The following is a 22,238-nucleotide window of genomic DNA, read 5'->3' on the forward strand; positions in this document are numbered from 1 at the left end:
CAGACATTTAATTGCCCTACTTGGAACTACCAAATAAAGGGCTCCAAAGCACTATTATTCTACATTGTTTCAGGCACATAGAAAGAGCATTCTAAAAAACGAAAACAACAGAAGAAAAGCTGCTACTGTAATCAGCCATGATTGAAGGCATTTCCTGCATTTTGCTATCAAACCTGTTGTTTTTTCCATTACATACTAAGTGAACTTTAGAAAGGTCAAGACACCAGAGAAAAACAGGATCAGAATATCTTTAATCAACTAAAGTTGACTACTTCGGTCTCTTTCTTTGAGAGGTTTAGTTCTGGATCTCATCTCAGATCTCCAATTTTCTTCCTTAAATTACAGATGTATAAAATAGGTCCTTCTGAATTTGTGATTTAGATGGTTTTCTTCAATAGCATTTAGCTTTTTAGGCTTAAAATTACCCCAGCCTAAAGGTCAATTAACCTCATGCTGCATAACAATACCGCTATTATTTTAGTATGATATAAGCACATCAGTGTAGACAGGTTTTCACTCACAGTCATGATACCAGGCCAAAAACGTCCCTCAATTGCAAGCCTATTGCTTCCATAATGCTGCCTATTAAGACTGAAAGTAAGTTTTGAAATTACTGTTAAAAAAAAGTCAAAGCTGCAACATCATAAGTTAACTTAATAGAATCCATTAATGTCATCCTGCCATCACCCTAAGTACAGACACATAGTATATAGCAACTATATAGCATCCCTGTGCTATGCTCCAACAGTATTTTATTCCAGAGTAAACCCCCACCTTTTTTTCCACAAGTTCCAATTGACACTCTTACTTGCCACTGTAACACAAATTTTGAATCCCTCCTAGCCAGTGACCAGTTCCAAATACATTGTTGACTCAGTAAAGAAGGGAAAAGCACGCCACTTGGTTTTCCCAGCAGGTACTTGGAAACCCCTGTGCTTTGGTCAAATTCTGCTATGGACTAGAGAATGTCAACCTGCCTGTGTGTAGTGATAAGACTGAAAGCCAACTCATCATGCAACCATGGCATTATCTATCTACTGAATACAGATGCACACAGCAGAGGCTACTCAGTGCTAGCAGCTGATATCCAAAGCTTGCTTTTAGCCCTGTCCTCCCCCCATCTTTTTTTAAAAGCTTCAAAACTTTAGAAACGTTTCTCTTTTTAATTCAGATGAGGTTGTCTATCAAAAAAACCCTAGTGAGACTTGCATAAATCCTCATTTTCCAGTTTAAAAAACCTTTTTCTGCCTTGCACAGGACCAGACCTTCAATGTACTCAAAGAAGAGAACACACAGTGAAGATAAAGAACTCCTAGAATATTATAATCTGCTCATAAATGGTAACACAATCTTTCGCTTCCTTAATAATGCTTATTTTGTACTTCCACCAAGAACAGACAGAACTACCATTGGATTCAGAGAAAAAGTGAAAATCCAGTCATGCTAGGAGCTGAGTTATAACTTGAATTGATCTTTTTCTTTCATTTTTCTTAAGTAATCTCAAAACCCTCTATAGATGTTTAAAGAAGATGTTTCCAAGAAAATGATCCCACTTTTGGCAAGCACAACACAGGGCATAGAATAAAATGGCCAAACACAGGTAATCAGAAGCATGTCCTGAGCAAGCCATTAATGAGCCAGCATGAATTGGCATTTGGTGCCTTTTTTATAATAGCCAAGGCCCTTCGCAACTTTATAATGCACAGATAGTGTAGAGGAAAAGGGTTGCTGAAGGTTTTTGCATACAGTATTTCCTTTTGTAAAAAGAAACAAATCTATCAGAATTCTCTTCCCTATGCTCCCAAGGGTGTCCTTAGCAAGGAACAAATACAGCTCCTAGCAGTAAGCAGACTCCTGTTCAAGCTCCATATCATGTTTCCATGGAGAAGAATCCTTTCCTGGTCAAAGAAAAAAGAAAGATTCTGCAGTGAACTTTTGTACAGATACTGATTTTTCCAACCTCACTTTGGTCTCAGTTCAACCTCTTGGGTCTTTTTATGGAAAGCCTTTCCACAGAGTAGTGCATGTAATATTACGCTGAATGGATTAAATAATTTATATAGCATAAATAAAATGATGTAACTCAGCAAGAATGTGGCTCCCAACAAAATGTTTACTTATATGGAATCACTAGAGGAAAGATTTTAGTAATTTCTGCTTCTATTCTGATTTCAGTAGCATTGTTCACATGCCTGATGTCTTTTTACACAATCATGTGATCTGAACTTGGGAAGGGCATTCAAGCTCTTAATTTAAAAACTTTTCTAACCCTGCTGAATTTAAGAAGGATCAAAACATCAGCATTCAACAGAAGTTTAACAGTTTTCTGCAGAAATTCTTGTAAAAACAGTGAGTTAAATCTTTTTTGTTTTTTAATCTCTAAAGGAATTCTGTTACACAGAAATATATGTCTGCTTCAAAATTCTGTATAGTCAACAATTTTCTGTTTGACAGAAGGTTACTACAGTGGAGGGATTCTGGCAAAATTAAGAAGAATCGTTATTATTTATCTGTAATGTAAGAAGAAGATGCCTGAAAGAATATGAGTTGCCTCTCCCTTTTACGTTGAGCTACATAGAAAATAAAACTCTAATGCTGCTTCCAGACAGAGGTCACAGAAGCCCGTGCTTAGCATTGACAGTTCCAACTCCAAACCCCATTTCCATCTGTAATTAAATTAATTATATTAATTAATAATTTACAAGATAGACTTCCAAAACTACAGTGGTGTAGAGAAATCAAATTACGTTTACCCCCAGCCTTTGAAAGACTGTTTTAGAAAGACTTTTAAGGGGTATCTTCTTGAGCAGCAAGCTTCAGCGTTGGTTTGGATGTAGCCCCTGCAGCCCCCCCCATCTCCTCCAGAAAACAAGCATTATGGGACCCTGTCTTGGCTGTAGTACCAACAGTATAATACCATCATTTCAAATATACTCATACAAATGCCCCACTATTTTTGATTAATATGAATGCAATGGAAAGATGACTCGTGTGTTACTCACATGAAAAAGAACATGTCAAGACTTAGGAAATTTAGAGGTCATTCACTTTCACCAACACCAAGGTTAGCAGGAGTGCTATACCAATTTACCTTCACTTGGAAAGACAGAGAGGCTACAAAGAGTCTAATAACCCAGCCCAAATGAAAAAAGAGAGGTAATTCTGAGTATAAATCTCGGGAGGCTAAAGAGTGATCTTAATCTGTAACATTTGCTACTTTCTGAGTAGCCATTGGTTGTAAATCCTGATCTCAGCAAGATGACAGTGTAAACAAAATGAGCTGTTCCTGAACAATTTCTTCAACATTAAAAAACCTGAATTTGAGCCTGAGGAATTATTTTCAAAACTTCTGTGCCTACTCTGTAGTATAATACTTCAGAGACCTGCTAACCAGACTCTACACTCTCAAGATCAGAAATTATCCTATAAAACTCCCAGATAGTTACGTGGGCAACACTAGTGAGAAACATAATTATACAGTTTACAGAAGAACTATTTTACATAAAATGTCATTATATTATAATGTTCAGTAAGGTCTCTTTGCATTCTTCTGACAGCCTTAAACTGAGTACACTGAGTACAATTTAATCCCACTGTAAAACTGCTTTGCTTAACTCATGTCAGAAAGTTTTTACTGTAAATAAGAATCATGATTTTTAAAGAACCAGTCTCTTGTACACCAGACAGTGGCCTCTATACCTCCATGTCAATCTGTAATCACATTTATCATATAATTTTATTATGTATTATCGCATCCTGCACTCCAAATATAAATGCATAAAGAAACGAATCTCTGAGAAAAATAATTAAAACACATTAAAAACAAAAGAGGAGAGAAGTTGCAGAAGGTGGACTACATCCCAAAGACACGTACGTGATATATTAAACTCAGCGTTGCCCAGCCCTGAAACAAATGTGGATATTAGTTTACAGTCTCTGAAGCGAATTTGTAGTACTGTGCTAAAAGCTGACTGTATAATAAATGAAATATTAAGGGGGACTACAGTATGATTCTCAGCCCCGTATTCAGAGAGTTTGAGTGGGGTTATGTGAAGTACTCCTCTAGCTATGATCCAGTTCAACCTGCCCACTTTACCCCAGGCATCGTTCCTTCCACTTTCTCTCCTACCCCAGTGTTACCATCCCTGCAATTAGGCTAACATAATTGTGTTTGACTGCTTTTTAAACTGATTCTATGAAATAAGATATGTTAAAAAATAAAACACATTTTCCATGGCAGGATTTTATTTTTTAAGAGCAAATCTCTCTCAGACTTGGCTTATATAGACAATTACCTTGGCCTAACTGCAAGGATCTATGGCTGAGCCAGAGGGAAGCAAGCTGTAGTGGTAAAGATTTGTACCACATTTGTCACTGATATATGTGTGTCTTTTTAAGATCTACCTTGCTAATATCAGTTAATTTGTTGTAATTATCATCACTGCATAGAGAATTGTATGTAGTTTCCAGGACACCATTTCAAACTTCTTCAGACTCTTCTGCTCATGGATGGAACAATTTCAACCCAATTTGCAAATGTTTCAGACTTCTTAGCTAAATCTTATTCTGCTCAGGTCATCGACAGAAAACCAGAACATTTCTCCTGCTGTGTGTGCAAGTGCACCACTATGATTTTGTAGAGGCTGACAAAAGATCCTCTCATTTTTCCTTAGTGAAATTTCAAAGGTTGAAAGTAGAATCAGCCTACAGAATAGCGTTGCTGAAAGGGATTCTCTCATCTTGACTCTCAGCATTTCTCCCTCGTCGTCTGGGGAAACCAGCTCACAGAGGCAGCTTCCACCAGGCTGCAAAGGACTGCCTTCAGCCTTGTACCAAGGGGTATACTGCAGAGAGAATGTCCGCTTCCCCAGTTTACAGTCTAAGGATCCTTTTATTCTGTCAAGTATTTAAAGGTTCTCATATAAATGAGAATTAGGGCCTCTTTACAACATCCACGTAGCATAACAAACTGCATTGGCCCCTTTGGAGTTATTACAGATCTTCAGGTAATGAACTTCCACACATTTGGTACACCTTTTTATGTCCTCAGCATACAGTACCATAAATGCTTGCTGTCCTCCTCCTGGTGGTTAAGTTTAGGTAAATATGTTCTCAGGCAGTTTCTTAAGTGCATATTATTTTTGTTCTACAAGTACTCCTTCAGAGCTGTTTCAGATTTATTGATGTTTGGAACCTTTTAAATATCCATTACCCACTTAATTGACCATAGCAATTCCATCTGACTCATTATTTATGTTTGTTAGGATATATTTAGGCTTTTTTTTTAAATGGGTGTTAATAGACATAGGATCTCCCTTGGAAACCGTATAATAAATCAAGTAAATACCTGCTGAGTGCTATAATGTTTATTTGTTTCTACTTAATTTTATCCTTAATATTCCATACTTCGAACACATGAAGTTCCTCAGTTTAGGTTATTAGTGGCCTACTTTTCCTTGTTTTTTTTTTAGGACATTACTTCTGTATTACGTAGGCTCTAGATACGTTCCAGAATGGCTCTTTCAGTTTCATGCCAAGGTGCATCTGTACCAGCTGCTATATAAGCTAGCTATCTGTCAAAGCTACCCCATCCTTTCCCTCCTCTCTGAGGGGACCGCAATCACGTGCTAACATTGAAATACTTGGCCAGGAACATTTTTAGAACTGCCACTGTCAAAACAAACTAACATTCTTTATCTAGGTATATCCGTATGTCTGTAAGTACTACCTGTATTTGACATACTTGCAAGAACTGTATTTTCTGAGAGTTGCATACATTAGCAGGTGTCAATCAAATTCTGGAGAAAAAAGCATACCTACGTACATATTGGTATTATTCCCTCCAAACACTTTTTTTTTTCTCTCTCTGCTCTAATAGCTGGACTGGAAATAAATTCTCATAGAAGTAGGCAAGGAGTGAACACGAGTCTGACCTGTACCCTGTGGCAAGAAGTGCTGCTCAGGTCTCCCCTCATATGCTGAATATTACTGTGTGAATTTCTGTCAGTCCAGAACATCATACCGCTAACATAAGCAATCAACTTATTTTTCAGTTACTGAGGTTTCAAGCTCTACTGTTAATTTTTACATTCGTTTAGCCAATTTTTGCTTTATTTCCCCCCTCATTTAAAGGCCTCCTCAGTAATTTCTTGTAAAATCCACATGAAAATTTAACTGTATTATACTTTTATTCAAATCCATTATTAACCATCATACTTAGCATGATGAGGATGAGCTCATAGCTTCTAAAAAAGAGGAGGGAGGCACTTCTTCTTGCAGCCAGGAAACTCCTGCTCTCAGACACTGCAATCTAAAATTCCTACCGAGCCCGTGCAGGTTGGGTACAAAGTCTTAATTAAAACTGTGACATCAGGCAAGTCTCACTCTATCACTAAAGACAACATATTTCTGTCAAAGCCTGCTGCTCTTGGCAGCTGCTTGTTTGGACTCTGTGCAATACTGGCAGTGGTGAACAGGGCAAGCATTAATCCTGAATACAAGAGGGCAACTAATTCTGTAGTGTTCTGGCCTTGTTACCTCTCACCTTCCAGTTCGCTTTCAGCATAGTCATGGCCACCTGCTCCAATTTGTTCCACTTTCCAATTCCCCCGGTTAGACAGCATCTAATCTACCTGAGGTTTTTTGGACATAATCCTTGTGCTGTTTATTCTGGTAGTAGTAAAGACTTTGATGCACTCTCAAAAATGTTGGTTTTCTTACTTTCTCTTTTTTAGTTCATTAGGCCATTTTAGCTAACCTCTCCTCCTGAGCAATATTATTTCTGTTTTCTTACACTGGAGTAAAAGTTGTCAGCTCCATTTCCAAAGTTTTCAAAAGTTTAAATGATAACTGTTATGTTAGCTTTCAGATTGCTTAAATTCTCATTTTCCATAGTCTTTTGCAATGGTAAACAAAATAACATATATTATTACAGTTTCTAATAACTGTACTTTCTCAAATATAATACTTTTCTATTTCAAAATAATCAGATTTTCAATTTGACAAGTCATACCAAGGGCCCCACATCATGTAGGATGCTGCCCACTTAACGTGTATGAATAGTCTGATGCAATCAAAACCAGCCTATGAGCCCAGGAGTGATCTGCATGCAGAAATGTTTGCTGGAGCACCAAGTGATAGGGCTTTTATAACAAGGAGGGAGAAAGAGAAGGGGAAAGGGGGAGAAAAGAGAATAAAGGCAAACCCAGAGCCAAAAGTAGCCAGGTTCTGACCAAAAGATGGAAGAGGTGGTATCCAAATGTCTTCAGCAGTGTAGCATCCAAATTTTGTTTACAAGTTTGTTTAGTATTTTTAATCTCACTATTTTATAAACACTAAATACAGAGTTACTTACATGTTTTGATTTAACATTTTGCGCTACTCTCCATCTTCTCTGCTACATCTCAAGAGCACGGCAAAAACTTTGTGAAACGCCTGTCACCTTAGATCTTCTGTGCCTTTTCCTGTATTATTGTGAAACTTTGGCAGATGCATTCGATAGCAAGGGGCAAAGCCTCACCCTCAACACAACACAGTGTCAACAGCACTGCAACTGGGTTATAGAAATATTTTCTGTTGTTTGAAGACAAACATGACAGAAGGGCACAGCAAAATTCAGGCCTAGCTTTTGTCAGTTCACAGCAGAATTATATTTAGGAAGCACTTCCAGAGTTTTAAACCAATGCAAACCAAAACGTATTCTTTTTCTTCTTTTAGAAAATCGTTTGAAGAACACGACTTTGTTTTGAACTGGCATTCATGCTTCTGAAGAAACAAAGCTACATCTCAGAATTTTAGCAAAAACTACAGGGACTGTCTTATTTCAATAAATTTCAGTATTAAATGTGCTGTAATTCTAGTGGATTTTTATTTTGCATATGCTTCTCTCAGTTAAAATCTTGTTATCAGATGCAGAAAGATAACACACATTTTTCCTGTTATAAAAGCACAAACATCAATCAGCCTAAAATCACTGACATCCATCCCGAAACAAATATAAATAAATTTTATAACATTTTGCTGCTGTTATCTGTTAAGAAGTGCTGTCGCCTTTTCTACAGAGTATACCGGAACATGGCTACCCTCACAGGAATGTAAACTTGGCATTAACCCTGGCAGATTCCCACTCCCTGCCCTCTCTCATTTAACATTAACTCCCTCCTATACTGTTATCAGAAGGTAAAGGTCATAGCTTTATTTACACAATACAGCATTATACAAACGGTCATTAAACAAGAAAACCTTGCACCAAATAAACATGAACCACAAAACAATGCTGACCTTGCTACTGGGAACTCCCCCTGGAAGTAACTTGTCATTCCCCAAATGAGGGCAATGTTGCTTCTCTGTTCTTCTAAATATTAACTGCCCACTGCTGCTCCCCTACACACCCAACTCCTACACAAAAGCCATCTAAGGACTTTCTTCTGTTTCAAAACCAGGAGAAATTTAGAGAGCATTCTACTGTTGGCAAGACCACATGGTTCATATCCTATTCCCACAGTCTTTGCTCATCCTTCCACAGCTGGAAATCTTGTCAAAGGCTCTCGTATACAGCAGCAGCCTCGAGCACAATACATAAGCTGGGCAGATGGCAGGGTGGCCTCCCTTGGTCAGGCTGCCAGAAGCCTGGGAACCAGCCCTTCTTCCTGCTTCACATCTCCCTTAGCCCGGCTCCTCTCCACCCCAGCCGGCTGCCTTTTCCTGCGGGGAACACATCCTGCTTATTTATGTGTTTCATGACTGCTGGCCTGCCTAGATCCATGACAAGAAAGTGCAAAGAGGGCAGAAGGCCACCCAATAAAATCTCGTCAGAGCTCACACTCAGTTTCAGAAACTAGACAGCATAGAGCAGAGCATGCATGTGCCCTGGGGCACAAACTGGGCAGGAGCTGCAGGTAGGCTGCATGATGCCAGCAGCGGTCCCTGGATGCACCAGGGCTTGGACACACCTGCAGCACCACAAGTCACTCCTTGCTTCCTGCTTTTACTGAAGGTGATGGAAATAGTTTGTTGCTCACCTGAGCCAGAAGCAAACTGCAGTAGCACATTCCTGCAACAGGCAATTTATGTGGAGAAAGGGTAGAGTCCAGGATATCCCCCATGTTTCAGTCTGAATATGCTACGTAAGGGTACAAGGTCTTTCTTATCCTCCTTCATGGGTCATAGTTCAAGAAGCAATTCAACCCTTAATGGTTTAGATTTGCAATAAGATGATCTTTACGTAGTTAAAAAAATTTAAACCAATGTGCTCCCTGTCTAAGTCCCTCTGAGTTTTAGTTCTGTATTTCAAAAAGCCAAAAAAAAGGGGGGGTGTGCGGGAATAGAATGTGTTTCAATCATTTTATTTGGCTGCTACCATTCAGAAATAACTCAGTGAGGTAACTTGGGAGCATGATGACTTTTAACATGCTAACCACTGACCATGCAACATTTTCATCAGTGTAAATATACTCCTCATTACTCTGCCACGGGTGCACTGAATCATACACCACTGAAGTAAGACTTTCTAAATATTCTGTATGTCACAGAAAAACACGCTAATGAAAGTGCTTTTAATTTTATGTAGTTGTTCTTTCTGAAACACTGGTGTGGTTTGCCCTGAGAAATGGGACTGCTTCGAAAACTGATCAGCCAAGGAAAAATTCAACCAGCATTCAAACAAGTTGGTAGCGTACTTGTGTAAGAAAAAAGCCTGGAGGTACTCAAGGACTGGCATCAACATATTTATATTCACATTCTCCTCAGCTCGATGTTAATATAGCCTTCGTCACAAGGAATGTGCACTACAAAGTGCACATAGCCTCAGAAACCTATGGTAAATTACAGACTGGATTATTACTTTGTATCACTGAGGAACACAATAGCCCAGATTACAAATGAGGACTCCCCTGTGACCAGGTGCTGTACAATTTGAAGGCAACGTCTTCTAGGCAGACATTAGAATGAGCTAAGGCAAAGCAGATGACACAAATCTGCCAGTTATTTTTCATGTTTATTTTGCATTTCAGCAAGAGTACCCTATTTAATTACTTGAATGGCGCTAAAACATGGTAGAGACCACTGCAACACGTAACTGTTGGCTCCTCAAGTCTTCACTGAAACAAGCTGTGTTGCTCACATGGTTGTTCTTTAAATCAAATATTAACTAGGGACACAGGCATTTATTTTAATGAAACGGTACCCTATTCTAATGCTGATGTCCTCAGCTGGGGAAACAAGAATTCTTTGTATGTATTTAAGGCCAGAATGGGCTACTTGTGTTCACCTTATTTGAACTCCCACAATGAGAGTCAGAGCCACACACCCACGAATTCCTGTATTCAGCCCAACAACTCCAGGTTAAATGAGAACACGCTACATTTACATATAACTGTGTAATGGGCACAGAAATATGAAAAGTCAGTATAAGAACAACGTATTGAACTGACGGTTTCTTACCATCTAGTTTGGTGCATCTTCCCTGTGTGAAAAGATACACCAAGCTGTTGATGACTGACTTTAAATATACCAGACTCCAGAGACAGGTGACAGTGAACACAGCCCACAACATTTCATCACTGAGTCCAAAGTCCAGTTCAACTCACAGGCAAAACGAGATTCATAGTCTAGCCCTTAATTCCTGAAGCTTGGTTACATTTTTTCATCGTGGTGCAATTGCATAACACAAACAATAGTAACTGCCAGAAACTGCGACAGAAATATCTGCAGTGTCTGATTGACTCTGCTTGTATTATCAGGCCCCAACTTGACATATGCCTGAATAACTGAATGCCAGATGAGAGGGAAAGTGGTAGGGATTATGCAAATATTTTTATTAAGTTGTTGAAGTGTTTTTGACACAACAGTAACCTAAGACCCTTAAAAATTTTGTAGTGTAAATTATCCTAAAGTTTTTATATCAAGCGGTATGAATTTAGTAACAGCAGAATCTTTATTTATAAAAATGCTGAACCTAAATCTTTATTTCCAACATAAACTCTATGAACAACAGGAAAGTGCATAATTCCAATGAACACACAGATAACTGGACAAGTCTGGGAGCTGCTGTTGTGCCAGTTGCAAAAATGTGAACTTAAAGAATAATTTGCATTGCCAAACAGGGAACTAGCTTTCCCTTTGAACTTCAGGGGAAATGAGGATAAACTAGTTGTTAAAAAAAATGATCATCCAGTATCATCATAGCACTTTCTAAAATCTAACCAACAAGCCGAAGCACTACCTAAAGCTAGTTATTTACTTCCAAAAGTATAGCTATGTTTAGCTCCAAACAAATACTTCCACATACGTGGCTGAAAAAAGATCAGAAGGCATAGCAGTTATTTTGAAACCTGTATTTCCATCAAACATTGTTTATTTATATATTTCCACTTTCCTTGAAGTATTGCCCATACAAGCAGAATTTCCCACTTCGGAGAAAAACCATTAATTTCACACCACAATGTTTTTTCTAGAGATATAATTACACGGAAGACAGGTATTCTCTATTAAAATATCTGAAGGTAGGTTAGGTAGTTATGACTGGTAGTTATTCAAGAGCATAGGTTTTCTTTCTCTTTCCTTTTTTTTTTCTCCTTTCCTTTCCTTGTTTGGCAGCTAGTAGCAGCTTTTGGTGATGTACAGGAGTGACTTGATCCCAATGCATTTTTAATGCTGCACTAAACGTTGCAGTGAGGTACGGAATAATCAGGCTGAAACTGTTCCGTGCAAGACAACTGTATTCTAATATATGTATTTCTCCTAGGTCTTGGCACACTATGAATGAATTGTGACATATTCTTATGATTAATTTTTTAGATAGATTAGATTTAGATAGATTTAGATTTTTTAGTCAGAAAATCACTAATTTCTTCCTTTTCTTTGTATTTTATAGAATAACTGGGATATACATGTTATGTATTGTTGAAACTCTTAGAATCCTCAGATGGGAAAACAAGCTATTCTTATGGACATAACCATATGCAGATCCACAAGCCTGTGCCAAAGCTGAATAAGACTAGATGTACTCCTAATGTTTCTTCTTTCTTTTTGTTTCATCCTACAACCCATGTTATTTCTCCTCTTCTGCCCCATCTGATAATACACCTAATGTAACATGCCGCTAACAAAGCCATGTCAGCATAGCCTCTGAATCAAAAGTTGAACATATCTTGCAGACTTTAAATTACAAAGCATTGTTCCACCATAATGATCTTTCTCTTGGGATCCAAGCATTTTGACTACAATAAAAAGTCAAAGATAGAACGCATGCACACAAAGTGATTCAGTTCAGCTTGGAGCCAACACACAGCAGAAGCTACACATAAAACAAGGCAACAGGGAGGCAGCAAAGAGAAAGAGAGGCAAGAAAAGGCAATGCGTGTGAAAGGATGGGAGGTGGGAGGGAAAAGGGAGGATGGATGCATACACATAGAAAGCAGGAGGAAGGTAATTTTATCAATGTGGATTTTCGTTGTGACTGGTCCACTGCAGTCATTAAACTGGCTGTTAATTACCATGTGTGTAAATACCACCTTTAGGAAAGGGAAATTATTTTAATCTTTTTGCAGAAACAAATCCTCAAAATCTTCAACTTTTTAAAGCACCAAACTTGTCTACTCCTTTATTATAGGTTCTTTATGAAATTCTGAAATTGCCACCTTCTACTATCTAAAACTACAAATATATTTGCTTTGAAAATAAATGCAGAGAAGGGGAAGGAAAAGTTATAATGGCACCAAAGTTTAGAAATATAGTTGGATCTTCAGCACTTGAAAACAAACCTATATAAAGTGGTAGAGAAAAAAGTCAAACATAGTGTGCAAACACTGTACCAGTGTCAATAGAAGAAGGAGACGAAGAGCTACAGCTAGCAAAAAAGTTTTCTAAAGACAACTAGATTTTTGACTGAAAGAAAATTTTCACAGATGTTTTGCTCAGAAGATGCAATCTCCTGCTGTTTGCGATGTCTCTGGAAAGGAGACTTACTCTGTGAGCGGTTTCACTCAGAATTTCCATTGGTGGGAAAGCCAACAACTTCTGAGGAAAGTTGCTGCCCAGTCCTTGTTACTAAAAATTATTTATTTAAAATCAACTTCTTTCAATTTCTAATACTCTTGAGAGCAGCATTAAAAATGAATCTATGGATTTGATAAATTTCACCTCCTCTTTTGATGCTATTGCTTAAGAAGTCTAAGACTGCCTGTTCGCCCCCAAAATTAAAACTGATAACCTCAAAGAGGGTAAGCATACCAAATCTCAATTAAATTCATAGTACTCAGGGTTTTTAGTAAGACAAAACAGACCTGTATCACAAAACCTATAACCTATTCTGCCTGCGAGAGCCTGAATTTATCAGAAGTAACAACAGCTAAAATTGCTAAAAACAAGTAAAAAAGAGAGGAAGGATGGAATGACAAGATAAAGACTTAATAAACACATAGACAGCAGGGTGCAAATTTCCAAAGTGATCCTTTATTTTTAATAATAAATGCTTACCCCTAAATACATTCTTCACAACATAGCAAGAATATGCCTGTTTTTCTGTGTGCACGTGTGTTCAAGACTAGAAATTCTGGGTTTTTTTTGCGAACAGATAAGGGGCACTTGCAAGCAAACGAAAACCGTCTGCACGGAGCCACTTCCTGCTGATGACTAAGGCTTCGCCCAAACAGTTAAGAGGAAGGGGCATAAAGTAAAGCATTGCAAACTACTATCCCGGTTCTATCAGACTGGAGACAACCAGGACAAACAAACTCAGGAAGTGGCAGGGAGTTAGAAAACGAGAGGAAATCTATGGCACAGAGAGGAAAGTGAAGAGATTGCGCGGATCTGCAGAAAGGTCACCTCTAGGTCACACTGTGCCTAGCTTTTTCAAAAAAGCTTTATTTGTACTATAACACAAAACTGGCACACACAGCTGGCGATTGCTGCAGAGGCTATTCAAATGTTAACATTCGGAATGATAAACAGCCAAAAAAGTTCTATGTAAGCAAATTGGAACAAACAACTAATCTAAATCTGGTTGCTAAGAGACAGAGGATTTCAGCCAAAACCAGCCCTAAGCCTCAAGAATACTTTATTTTTGATCAAAAAAGTACCTGTAGATGACGCCATGTTGATGAAGAAACATGAGTGCTGATGTGACCTCTGCTGCATAAAAGCGGGATCGAGGTTCGTCAAATTTGCGTGAGCGCTGGATTTGAAACATTAGGTCTCCTCCATTTACATATTCCATGACGAAAAAGAGGCGGTCCTGAAATTAATTAAAACAGTGCTATTTAGCTAATTTCTTTTAGTTACACAAAGGACTGCTTGAAGCTACACTTTAGGCGACAGCAGGATTTGCGTCAAGAAATGAAAGAAACAAATGCTACAATTCTGAAAAAGGAAAAGCCGGCAACCAGAAAACCAAAAACCTAAAGAGGCTGCGAGAAGAAAAATTGAGAGATAAGAAAAAGGGAAGAGAATCAAAATGTAGTAATAAGCAATAAACACACACATATATATCTATGCGCCCACATATACATATGGAATTGTAATCAATCTTATATAATAATGGAGATATTTACATGATGCTGTTTCTTTTTAAATTTAGCCATAACAATAAAGAGATAATGTCAATTCTGTTAACTACTCAAGGCCTGCTGGACAAATTTCAGTCTCATTATTTCTTTTATCTCTTATCAGCTACTTTGTCTACAAAATTTTTCCCAAATTACATAAAAAAGAATCAGAACTGTTAAGCTATAGAAAACAATGTTGCCAATCCTAAACACTCACATATGGTTATTTGAATTACCTCAAACTCTCATAAGACACTACAACATAATTAGGTTATTAAAATATATATTGAGTTCTTTTTATTTACTTCTGATGCTTATCACTTCAAAGTTCAAGTTTTCAAGCTGTTCTCCATGACAGAGGACTAGAAACAAACTTTGCTTCAAACGGTAACTGTTTGCAAGTAACCACCAGGTAACCACTCCATTTTGGTGTGTTTAATAAAAAAGCCCCCAAAATTTAAGCACTCAGTAAAACAGTGAGGCTTCAAAACACTAATAAACTAAAAGTGTGCTTGACATCACACGGCAGGCAGGTCTGTAAGCACGAGGCCTAGAAGAAGCCCTCTCCAAATTGCACATAACATTGCAGTTTGGGTCTGGTGTGCAGGGTTGAAGAAAAAAGACAAGAAAAAGAGACAAGATGTGGCACTGCTTTGGATGAGCAAAACCAGCAGAAGATGGAAGTTAATTAACCTCCAACGAGTGAATCTAAGCCTGCAGATTACATAGTTTATAGATAAGAGTCCAGAAATTCATAAATGTTTGAAATTCATAAATGTTTGCTGTTTCTCTTTAATCATCTACTCTAAGACTCAGATTCAAAGCATAGCACTTAAAAATACGCTCAACCTTCAGCATGTGCATTAATCCTGCTCATTATAAGCCTAAATGCTATACTTATCAGGGACGTTTCCTGAAGGAGGCTTGAAATGTTTGGCTGACTTTTTACTGATTACAAAAAGAGGATGCAGAAAAAAAATATGTGTGCCTTTCTCACCCTACCTTAGAAGCACAGAAACTGTCAGACTGGATCAAATTCAGGATCCAGGTGGACTAGTATTCTGGCACTGACCTCTGTAAGAAATCACTAACAACACTGACATATAGCTGGTAAAGAAAAACTACCAAGAATAGCATCAAAGCTTCTGGCTGTATCACATACTCAAAAGAGTGCAGTTTTAGAGCCATGCCTTTGTCCTTTTTGCAATACTCAGTATTACTGATCTGAAACATTCAAAATCATGATGCAGATCTCTCAACATTTGTGTAGGGTTTAAATGTCACCTTTCTTGTTTTAAGCAAAAATAAAGGCCTTATGTTGTCTCTCTGATTTCTCTCTGGAACCAGTGAGAATTACAGCTTTGCTTTTAAAAGAAAATCTGATCGATCTCTGATGGTCTTATGATTTCAGAAGCTAGAGCTTAAGGATATCACCAAACACAGTTTTGTAATAAATTAAATCACAAAACTTAGCTATTCTAGTCACCAGTGTAGCATAAGAGACTTCAGAAGACGCAGGCTCCTCATCACCGTGCTATAGACAGGGCATCTCTGAATAAGTAGTTTTGGTATGACTGTCCCTCTGCAACATCTTGCCATCTTTATTGTGCCTTAAATTAAAGATACAGTTCAGTTTTCCAATCACAAAAAAGGTTTGGATTGCAGACCAGGGAGCATCTTTGATGAACATTTCACTAAGCTAACTTTTTCTAACGCTCACTGAAGTTGAACCGTCTTACATTGCTCTTTTAACCTCTCCAAAGTCAACAGTCTGGATGTGAGTGGGCAACAACAGGAAAAGGAAGCATCAATTCACATTCCTATGAGCAGCCATACTCATTCCCAACATTTCTACCCTTTCGCTGCACCTACATCACAAGTATAAGATGATGCTGGTGCAAAGTGATTGTGCTGTGGCTTACAGTTGTGACCCCTAAGCTGTGACACACAATCTGCCACTGAGCCGGGAGCTCCTGCTCCCAGTGGGGATACTGCTGCTCTTCAGGCTGCCAGTGATGGTGTACAGAAATAAAAAGGCTGCCTTACACAACGTTCTAGATGATGACCATTTTCTAATATATCGGAATATCCATTTAATCACTTTTATATTACATACTTCCATGTCTGATTCCAACAGAACCAATATTTTTTGTGGCATTCACCAAACACGTAATTGCCCATTCTAAATATCAGAAATTGTGTTCTGCTCAAACTCCAACTTCTTTTGTTTTGGTTTAGTTCTTCATAGGACATTTCCAGTTTAGCCAACTGGAAATTAATCTGGATTATCATCAAAATATCATGTCATTAGAGAGTCTGAACAAAAGATTTAGCAGTAGCTCCGTTCCCAAAGTTGGACAGTGCTAAGTCTCCTATCCTCTTTCATGCCTTTCTTACTATACGTATCTCATCTTCAATGGGAAGGAGTATTTCTCTCACATTCTGCAGCTTAGTTGATCATCTCTTCAAACATACAGATATTGAAACTTGAATTAATAGCTGTGACACTTAAATTGCTCTGCTGTTTATTTTTCTGTTATATAATATTTCAAGTTACTTTTCTAGCTTTCTTGGATGCACATTTCAGTTTCCTAATCAGAATTCACAACAAAAAATTACTCCAAAAGCTCTGCTCTCTGCTCTGCTTATCATGAATTTGGGAGAGGACTGAATTTTTAGAGGAGAAGAATATTAATTCTCAAGCACTAACATGGGATATACTATGACATGCACAGCAGGTGAGTGTTTCAACATTAGAAGATACAATCTTTTTCGATGAAACATACTCAGTTCCTATGAAAACTACTTTTCTAAAACCACGGTCCAGTCTTTTGTTGGTCAGAGCAATGACATGATCAGTTGGAACTAGACACAAATTTACATGAAAAGAGGATGTAAGAGTAGAGAGAATATTTTATCTATACCACCTGGTATTGTTAAATACATTTTTCTTTTGATTCTCATAACTTCGGTAACAGAGAAAAACTTTTGATTTTTTGCTACTTAATCTTCTTTCCTTGTATCTTTCATTAAAATTTAACAATCAAAATACAGGTTCCTACTACTATGAATACATAGTTTCTCTCATACTGTATGAACACACAAACAGTGACCCAAAGAGATCTTTGCAACTTCAATGGGAACAGGATTTCATCCTTAAATAGTAATTATGAAGCAACTGAATTATGCTTGATAATATATATCTTGCTACATGTATTTCCAGGATATATTCAAACATTAGAGGTAGGAGAATATAGAGTGAATGCCCTAAAATATTATACATTATTAAGGTACAACATAGTGTTTATTCAGCTAAAAATGAGATACAAGGTATGACTTTATCGTTGATTCTGTTCCAAGAGAAAACTGAATGGGTTTGGTTTGGATTGGATTATTTTTGGACTGAGTTTCCATAACATTTGAGAAGTATGTTTTGATGAATAAAATAAATGTAAAGCAGTCCTGGGAACTCTTTAATTACATAAACTGAAATAAAAGGAAAGATCACAAACAAAGGCATTATAGATTAATCCTGTCTTGGCATCTATAAAGCAAAGAAAGTATTGTAAAGTAAGCCAATATGTTTTCTGAAGTAATTAGATTCTTTTACAGGGTTTATTTACTGCCTTAATCATACTTGCTTTTCCTTGAATTTCTCAAAAGGTATGGTTGAATGAGAATAATTAAAATAATAAATGGAAAGAAAAACAGAACAGAAGATATGGGTAAGAGATTTTAAAATTGAAGAGGACATGGAGTAAACATGGAAGTCGAGACAAAAGAAAAGTTCAACTTTACTCTGTATTTCCACAGTATTTTCAGACTTTGACTTTAACTTGTATATTGGAATGGATAACTGTCTGTCTTTAAACTTCTGTTTTCCAATCTCACCTCTTGACCTTCTTAATTAAGATACTCTCCTGAATGCTTTATGTTGTCTCCAAAAAACTGGACTCCAAAAGCATCCTTTCTTCTGGTCTCTGTCCCTATCACTATCTGGAGAAGAAGCATACTTCTCACTTAAACTAGAAACCTAGTTTCATCTTCTCTCTTACTCTACTCCTTTAATTGTGACCAAATCTTGGTTTTCATCCTCCTTGATACTTAAAATATCCACGTTTCAGCTCTGTAACAAATGCTTCCAACTAAGACTTTACTCTTCATTGTGATTATTACCACTGCCTTCCCTCTTCAAAACCACTTCCTCCAATTTTGGGGTTTATTTATACATGTTTTGTTAACACAAGCCTATATATTAGGTATTCCATCCTCCTTCTTTATATTTCCTTGGGTTTAGATTTTACGAGTTTCAATGGATAGAGCTTCTACCTTTTATTTCTTCCCAATAATGTACAAGTCTTTAACTGGGAAAAGTGGGGTGAATTCCAAAAATATTAATAGCAATGAACTTTTAGGGCATAACAATCAGGAATCAATCCAGTTCCTTACTGTGGAGGTGTGATTAATGACCAAGAACTTCCTACTAGTAAGACCAGATAATCTTGCCAATCAGTTTTGATTTAACAGATGACCCTATACATCACTGTCTATCAGTTGTTTAGATGTGGAATGATACCATTGTTGAGGAACAAGCTTCCATGTAAACCCCATATGAAACCTTAGACTTTGATGTATTGTTTACATTAATTACTGTGTAGCCCTTTAAAGATTTTTTAAATTGTTATCACTCATTAATCTGCCTGTCCTTTGTTTGTTTTCCAATTAAAATCTCACTAACATTAGATTGCAGCTTGAAGACAATGCATTAACAGGCATAACGCTGAGCACAATTTCACTGACAATCTGAAGAATACAAACTTTTCATTTTCTTTCAAATCAGTTCTATAAGCTGAGGGACCCAGTATGCAGTTCAGCACAGCCTCATTACTGAAATTTTACAAAACAAAAAAAAATCGTGCAATCTATCTCCCACTTTTAAATCTGAGATGTGCATCTATGCTATTATGCCAGGGAGCAAATCTTTTCACTGCTGTTTTTTGTCTCTCAGATCTACCCTCACAACACTCTAAAGCAGAGTATTCAGGAAAGGCTTCAAGCATTCACTCCTCAAGCAAAATTCACAATTGATAAGACTTATCAGCCTACTCCAACTACCATTTTTTCCTTCTTTTATGTTTCTCATACAATTGGGTGTGAATAAATTCTTCCTGATTCTCGCTAGTTCCCTAAACTAAGGGCTAAGTTCTTTGTCTGAACAGACTTTTTTTCTCCCAAACAATTTCAAAAAGTCCTATTTGAATTAGATTTCTCCAGAGGTTACTAAAAATATTAGGGAAACTAAAATGTGTATTAAATACAGGCAAATTTAAATATGAAATATGAAATATTGTAGTAGAATAGTCACATAATGGAATAAGTTTTGTTACTAAACATTTTACCAAAAAAAAGTCAGTTAAAACTTTTATTGCACAAGAAGTCAGATAAAAACATCACAACCTTGGTATGCTGTGTAAGATGATATTTTATTCATATCACGCATGTATGAAATTCTTTTCCAACTAGTACAAAACTGTGATTACTTAACTCTATTTAAACAGGATGCTCAAACAGTTTGTTTAAAATTACCTAAAACTGCAGCAACTATCCCACCCCTTAGAACTTGAATAAACATTTCCTGCGTCTGATGGAAATTGTACAGGCACGCTGTACACAAAACTAAACGAAAGCCTTCAACACCCAGAGCAGAAGACTAACCAGAATTGTAAATTCATCTTTCACAAACCCAGCATTAGGAAAGAGACATATAAAAACAAAAGAAAAACTTGATATAACATTAAACAAAATAACAAAAAGCCCTCTCCTGTTCATTTGATTCCTTTTTGAAGTTTACAGTAACAATCTTCAACAAGAGACTATGATAGGTTATCTGTCTCTGGTTTCAGTGTTTATATTCAAGGCTAATTGTGGTGTTTTTCCTGTTTTGTAGCAGTATTTTCATAGAAATGAGAACAATTTCTGTGAATCCCGCATTTCTTGGAATAAATGCCCTGTATATAGAAACTGCTATTTTAAACTTCACAAGGACTATAAATTTGGGATATTTTCATCTTCCACTTAAAAAGCCATATCTATGCATGCATTCAAATGTTGTATTAAAGGTATTTTCTGTCAACCAGTCACTTCAAACTTCTCTCAAATAGACAAGTGTTCTTACTGCCAGGGGGTCATTGCTCAGTTTTACTCAGCTTTGCCCTGTATTCAGTTCTGAATCCAGCTTTTTGCCCTTGAAAGAAAGGAATGCCTCACAGTTAAGATATTGATTTGAGGGCCAGAGAATCACATAAAATAGGATAAAGGAGTCTTTCAAGGTCATCTGGTGTACTCCACTGCTGACAGGCAAGATCAGTGGTACCTAAGCCAAGGGGAACTAACCATTTCAGTGCTATGAGCCCGTCTCTCTCTGGGCACTGTCAGCCAGGGATATGACCGGGAACTTGAACAGCCCTGCTGTGTGGACTCCATTTGGCCCACAAAGACCTAGAAGAAGAAGTAACATGTCTCTAGTTGTCTGGCCTAAGGGAGGGAAAGTGGATTTGTGTGCACTGCATTGGAAGGGGGTCGTTGCTGTGCCAGAAGTGCTCTGTTCCCCCCTCAGTCCCCTCAGCAGCAAGGGACAGCAGTGAGCAGTATTCCTTGAACATCTTCTGCCTCGCTGGCCAAAAAAATACACAGGTACCCAGAAATTGCATCAATTCCTGAAATTAATCTGATTAGCTCTTAAAAACTATCACTGCTAAGGATTCTTAAACCTCCATTGGCAGTCTATTTCAGTACTTAAGAAAATACCATCAGAAACACTTCTCACTGCTGCAGATTAATTTCACTACTGTTCGTGCTCACTTTAATCATGATGTCAATTCCTAGCTCTGCCACATGCCATACACTACCTTCAGAGGATTACTTTGTAATTACTTTGTACTTGGTGTTTGTACCTTGGTTTTTCATGTATAAAATAGGTTATTTATTTTTCTTGATTTTACAAAACTACTTACATAGTATTTCTATTCTGTTTGTAGAGAGCTCAGGTATTATGTCAACCGAGAGTCTGTAGAATAAAAAACATTTTAAAATTTTTGAATATGGTTTCAGGGATAGCTGGCCCTCTTTGAGATGGTGAAGTAATTCTCTAGAAACTGTCCACCCCATCATGTCAAACCTCGTAAAGGCAAGAAAAAGCTGCAAACTGATTAGTTTCCAAAACAATGCTTTTGGAGGTAGCACAGAGCATCCCATAACCTTTACACCACATTACTGCAAAGACTTGCATCATAGCATTTACTGAACTATAATGTGACTCTCTGGAATAGAGTTTTTAAGCAAGACATTTGTTTGAGATCTCTAATCTTCACAAAACAGACCTGGTATGTGGCTTTTGTCTTGGAAGATTTGTTGCCTCCCTGTGAAATACCAAATTGGTATTAGAACAGAATGCAGTTTTAGCATGTTTTTCACGCTTCTAACGCATCCTGTACCACTGCTCAACAAGAAAGATATGGCTAGTGTACATGAGCATATAAACAAGTGAGATGGGGATGGTCAACCTACTATGTACTGTTGGTAGGTCACAGAATTAGGGAAAACGCAACTTATGATTCAAAGCAAGAAATCTTGGCCAGGACCTTACGGATAGCACCTATTCTTTCCAAAAAATGTGAAGAGATGATTAGGTTTCAC

At 37.4% G+C, this 22,238-nt stretch overlaps 1 protein-coding gene across 1 annotated transcript in view; it reads right to left on the reverse strand.

Annotated features, from left to right (window-relative positions):
- Positions 1 to 22,238, reverse strand: part of PRKCE (protein kinase C epsilon) — a 300,001-nt gene that overhangs the window by 42,780 nt on the left and 234,983 nt on the right. The window contains exon 11 of the mRNA XM_026121196.2: positions 14,079 to 14,233. Within this exon, the coding sequence (XP_025976981.1) occupies positions 14,079 to 14,233 (155 nt within the window). The remainder of the gene's footprint in view (positions 1 to 14,078; positions 14,234 to 22,238) is intronic.

The sequence above is a fragment of the Dromaius novaehollandiae genome, chromosome 3 (genome assembly GCF_036370855.1).
Source record: "Dromaius novaehollandiae isolate bDroNov1 chromosome 3, bDroNov1.hap1, whole genome shotgun sequence".
NCBI classification, from domain to species: domain Eukaryota; kingdom Metazoa; phylum Chordata; class Aves; order Casuariiformes; family Dromaiidae; genus Dromaius; species Dromaius novaehollandiae.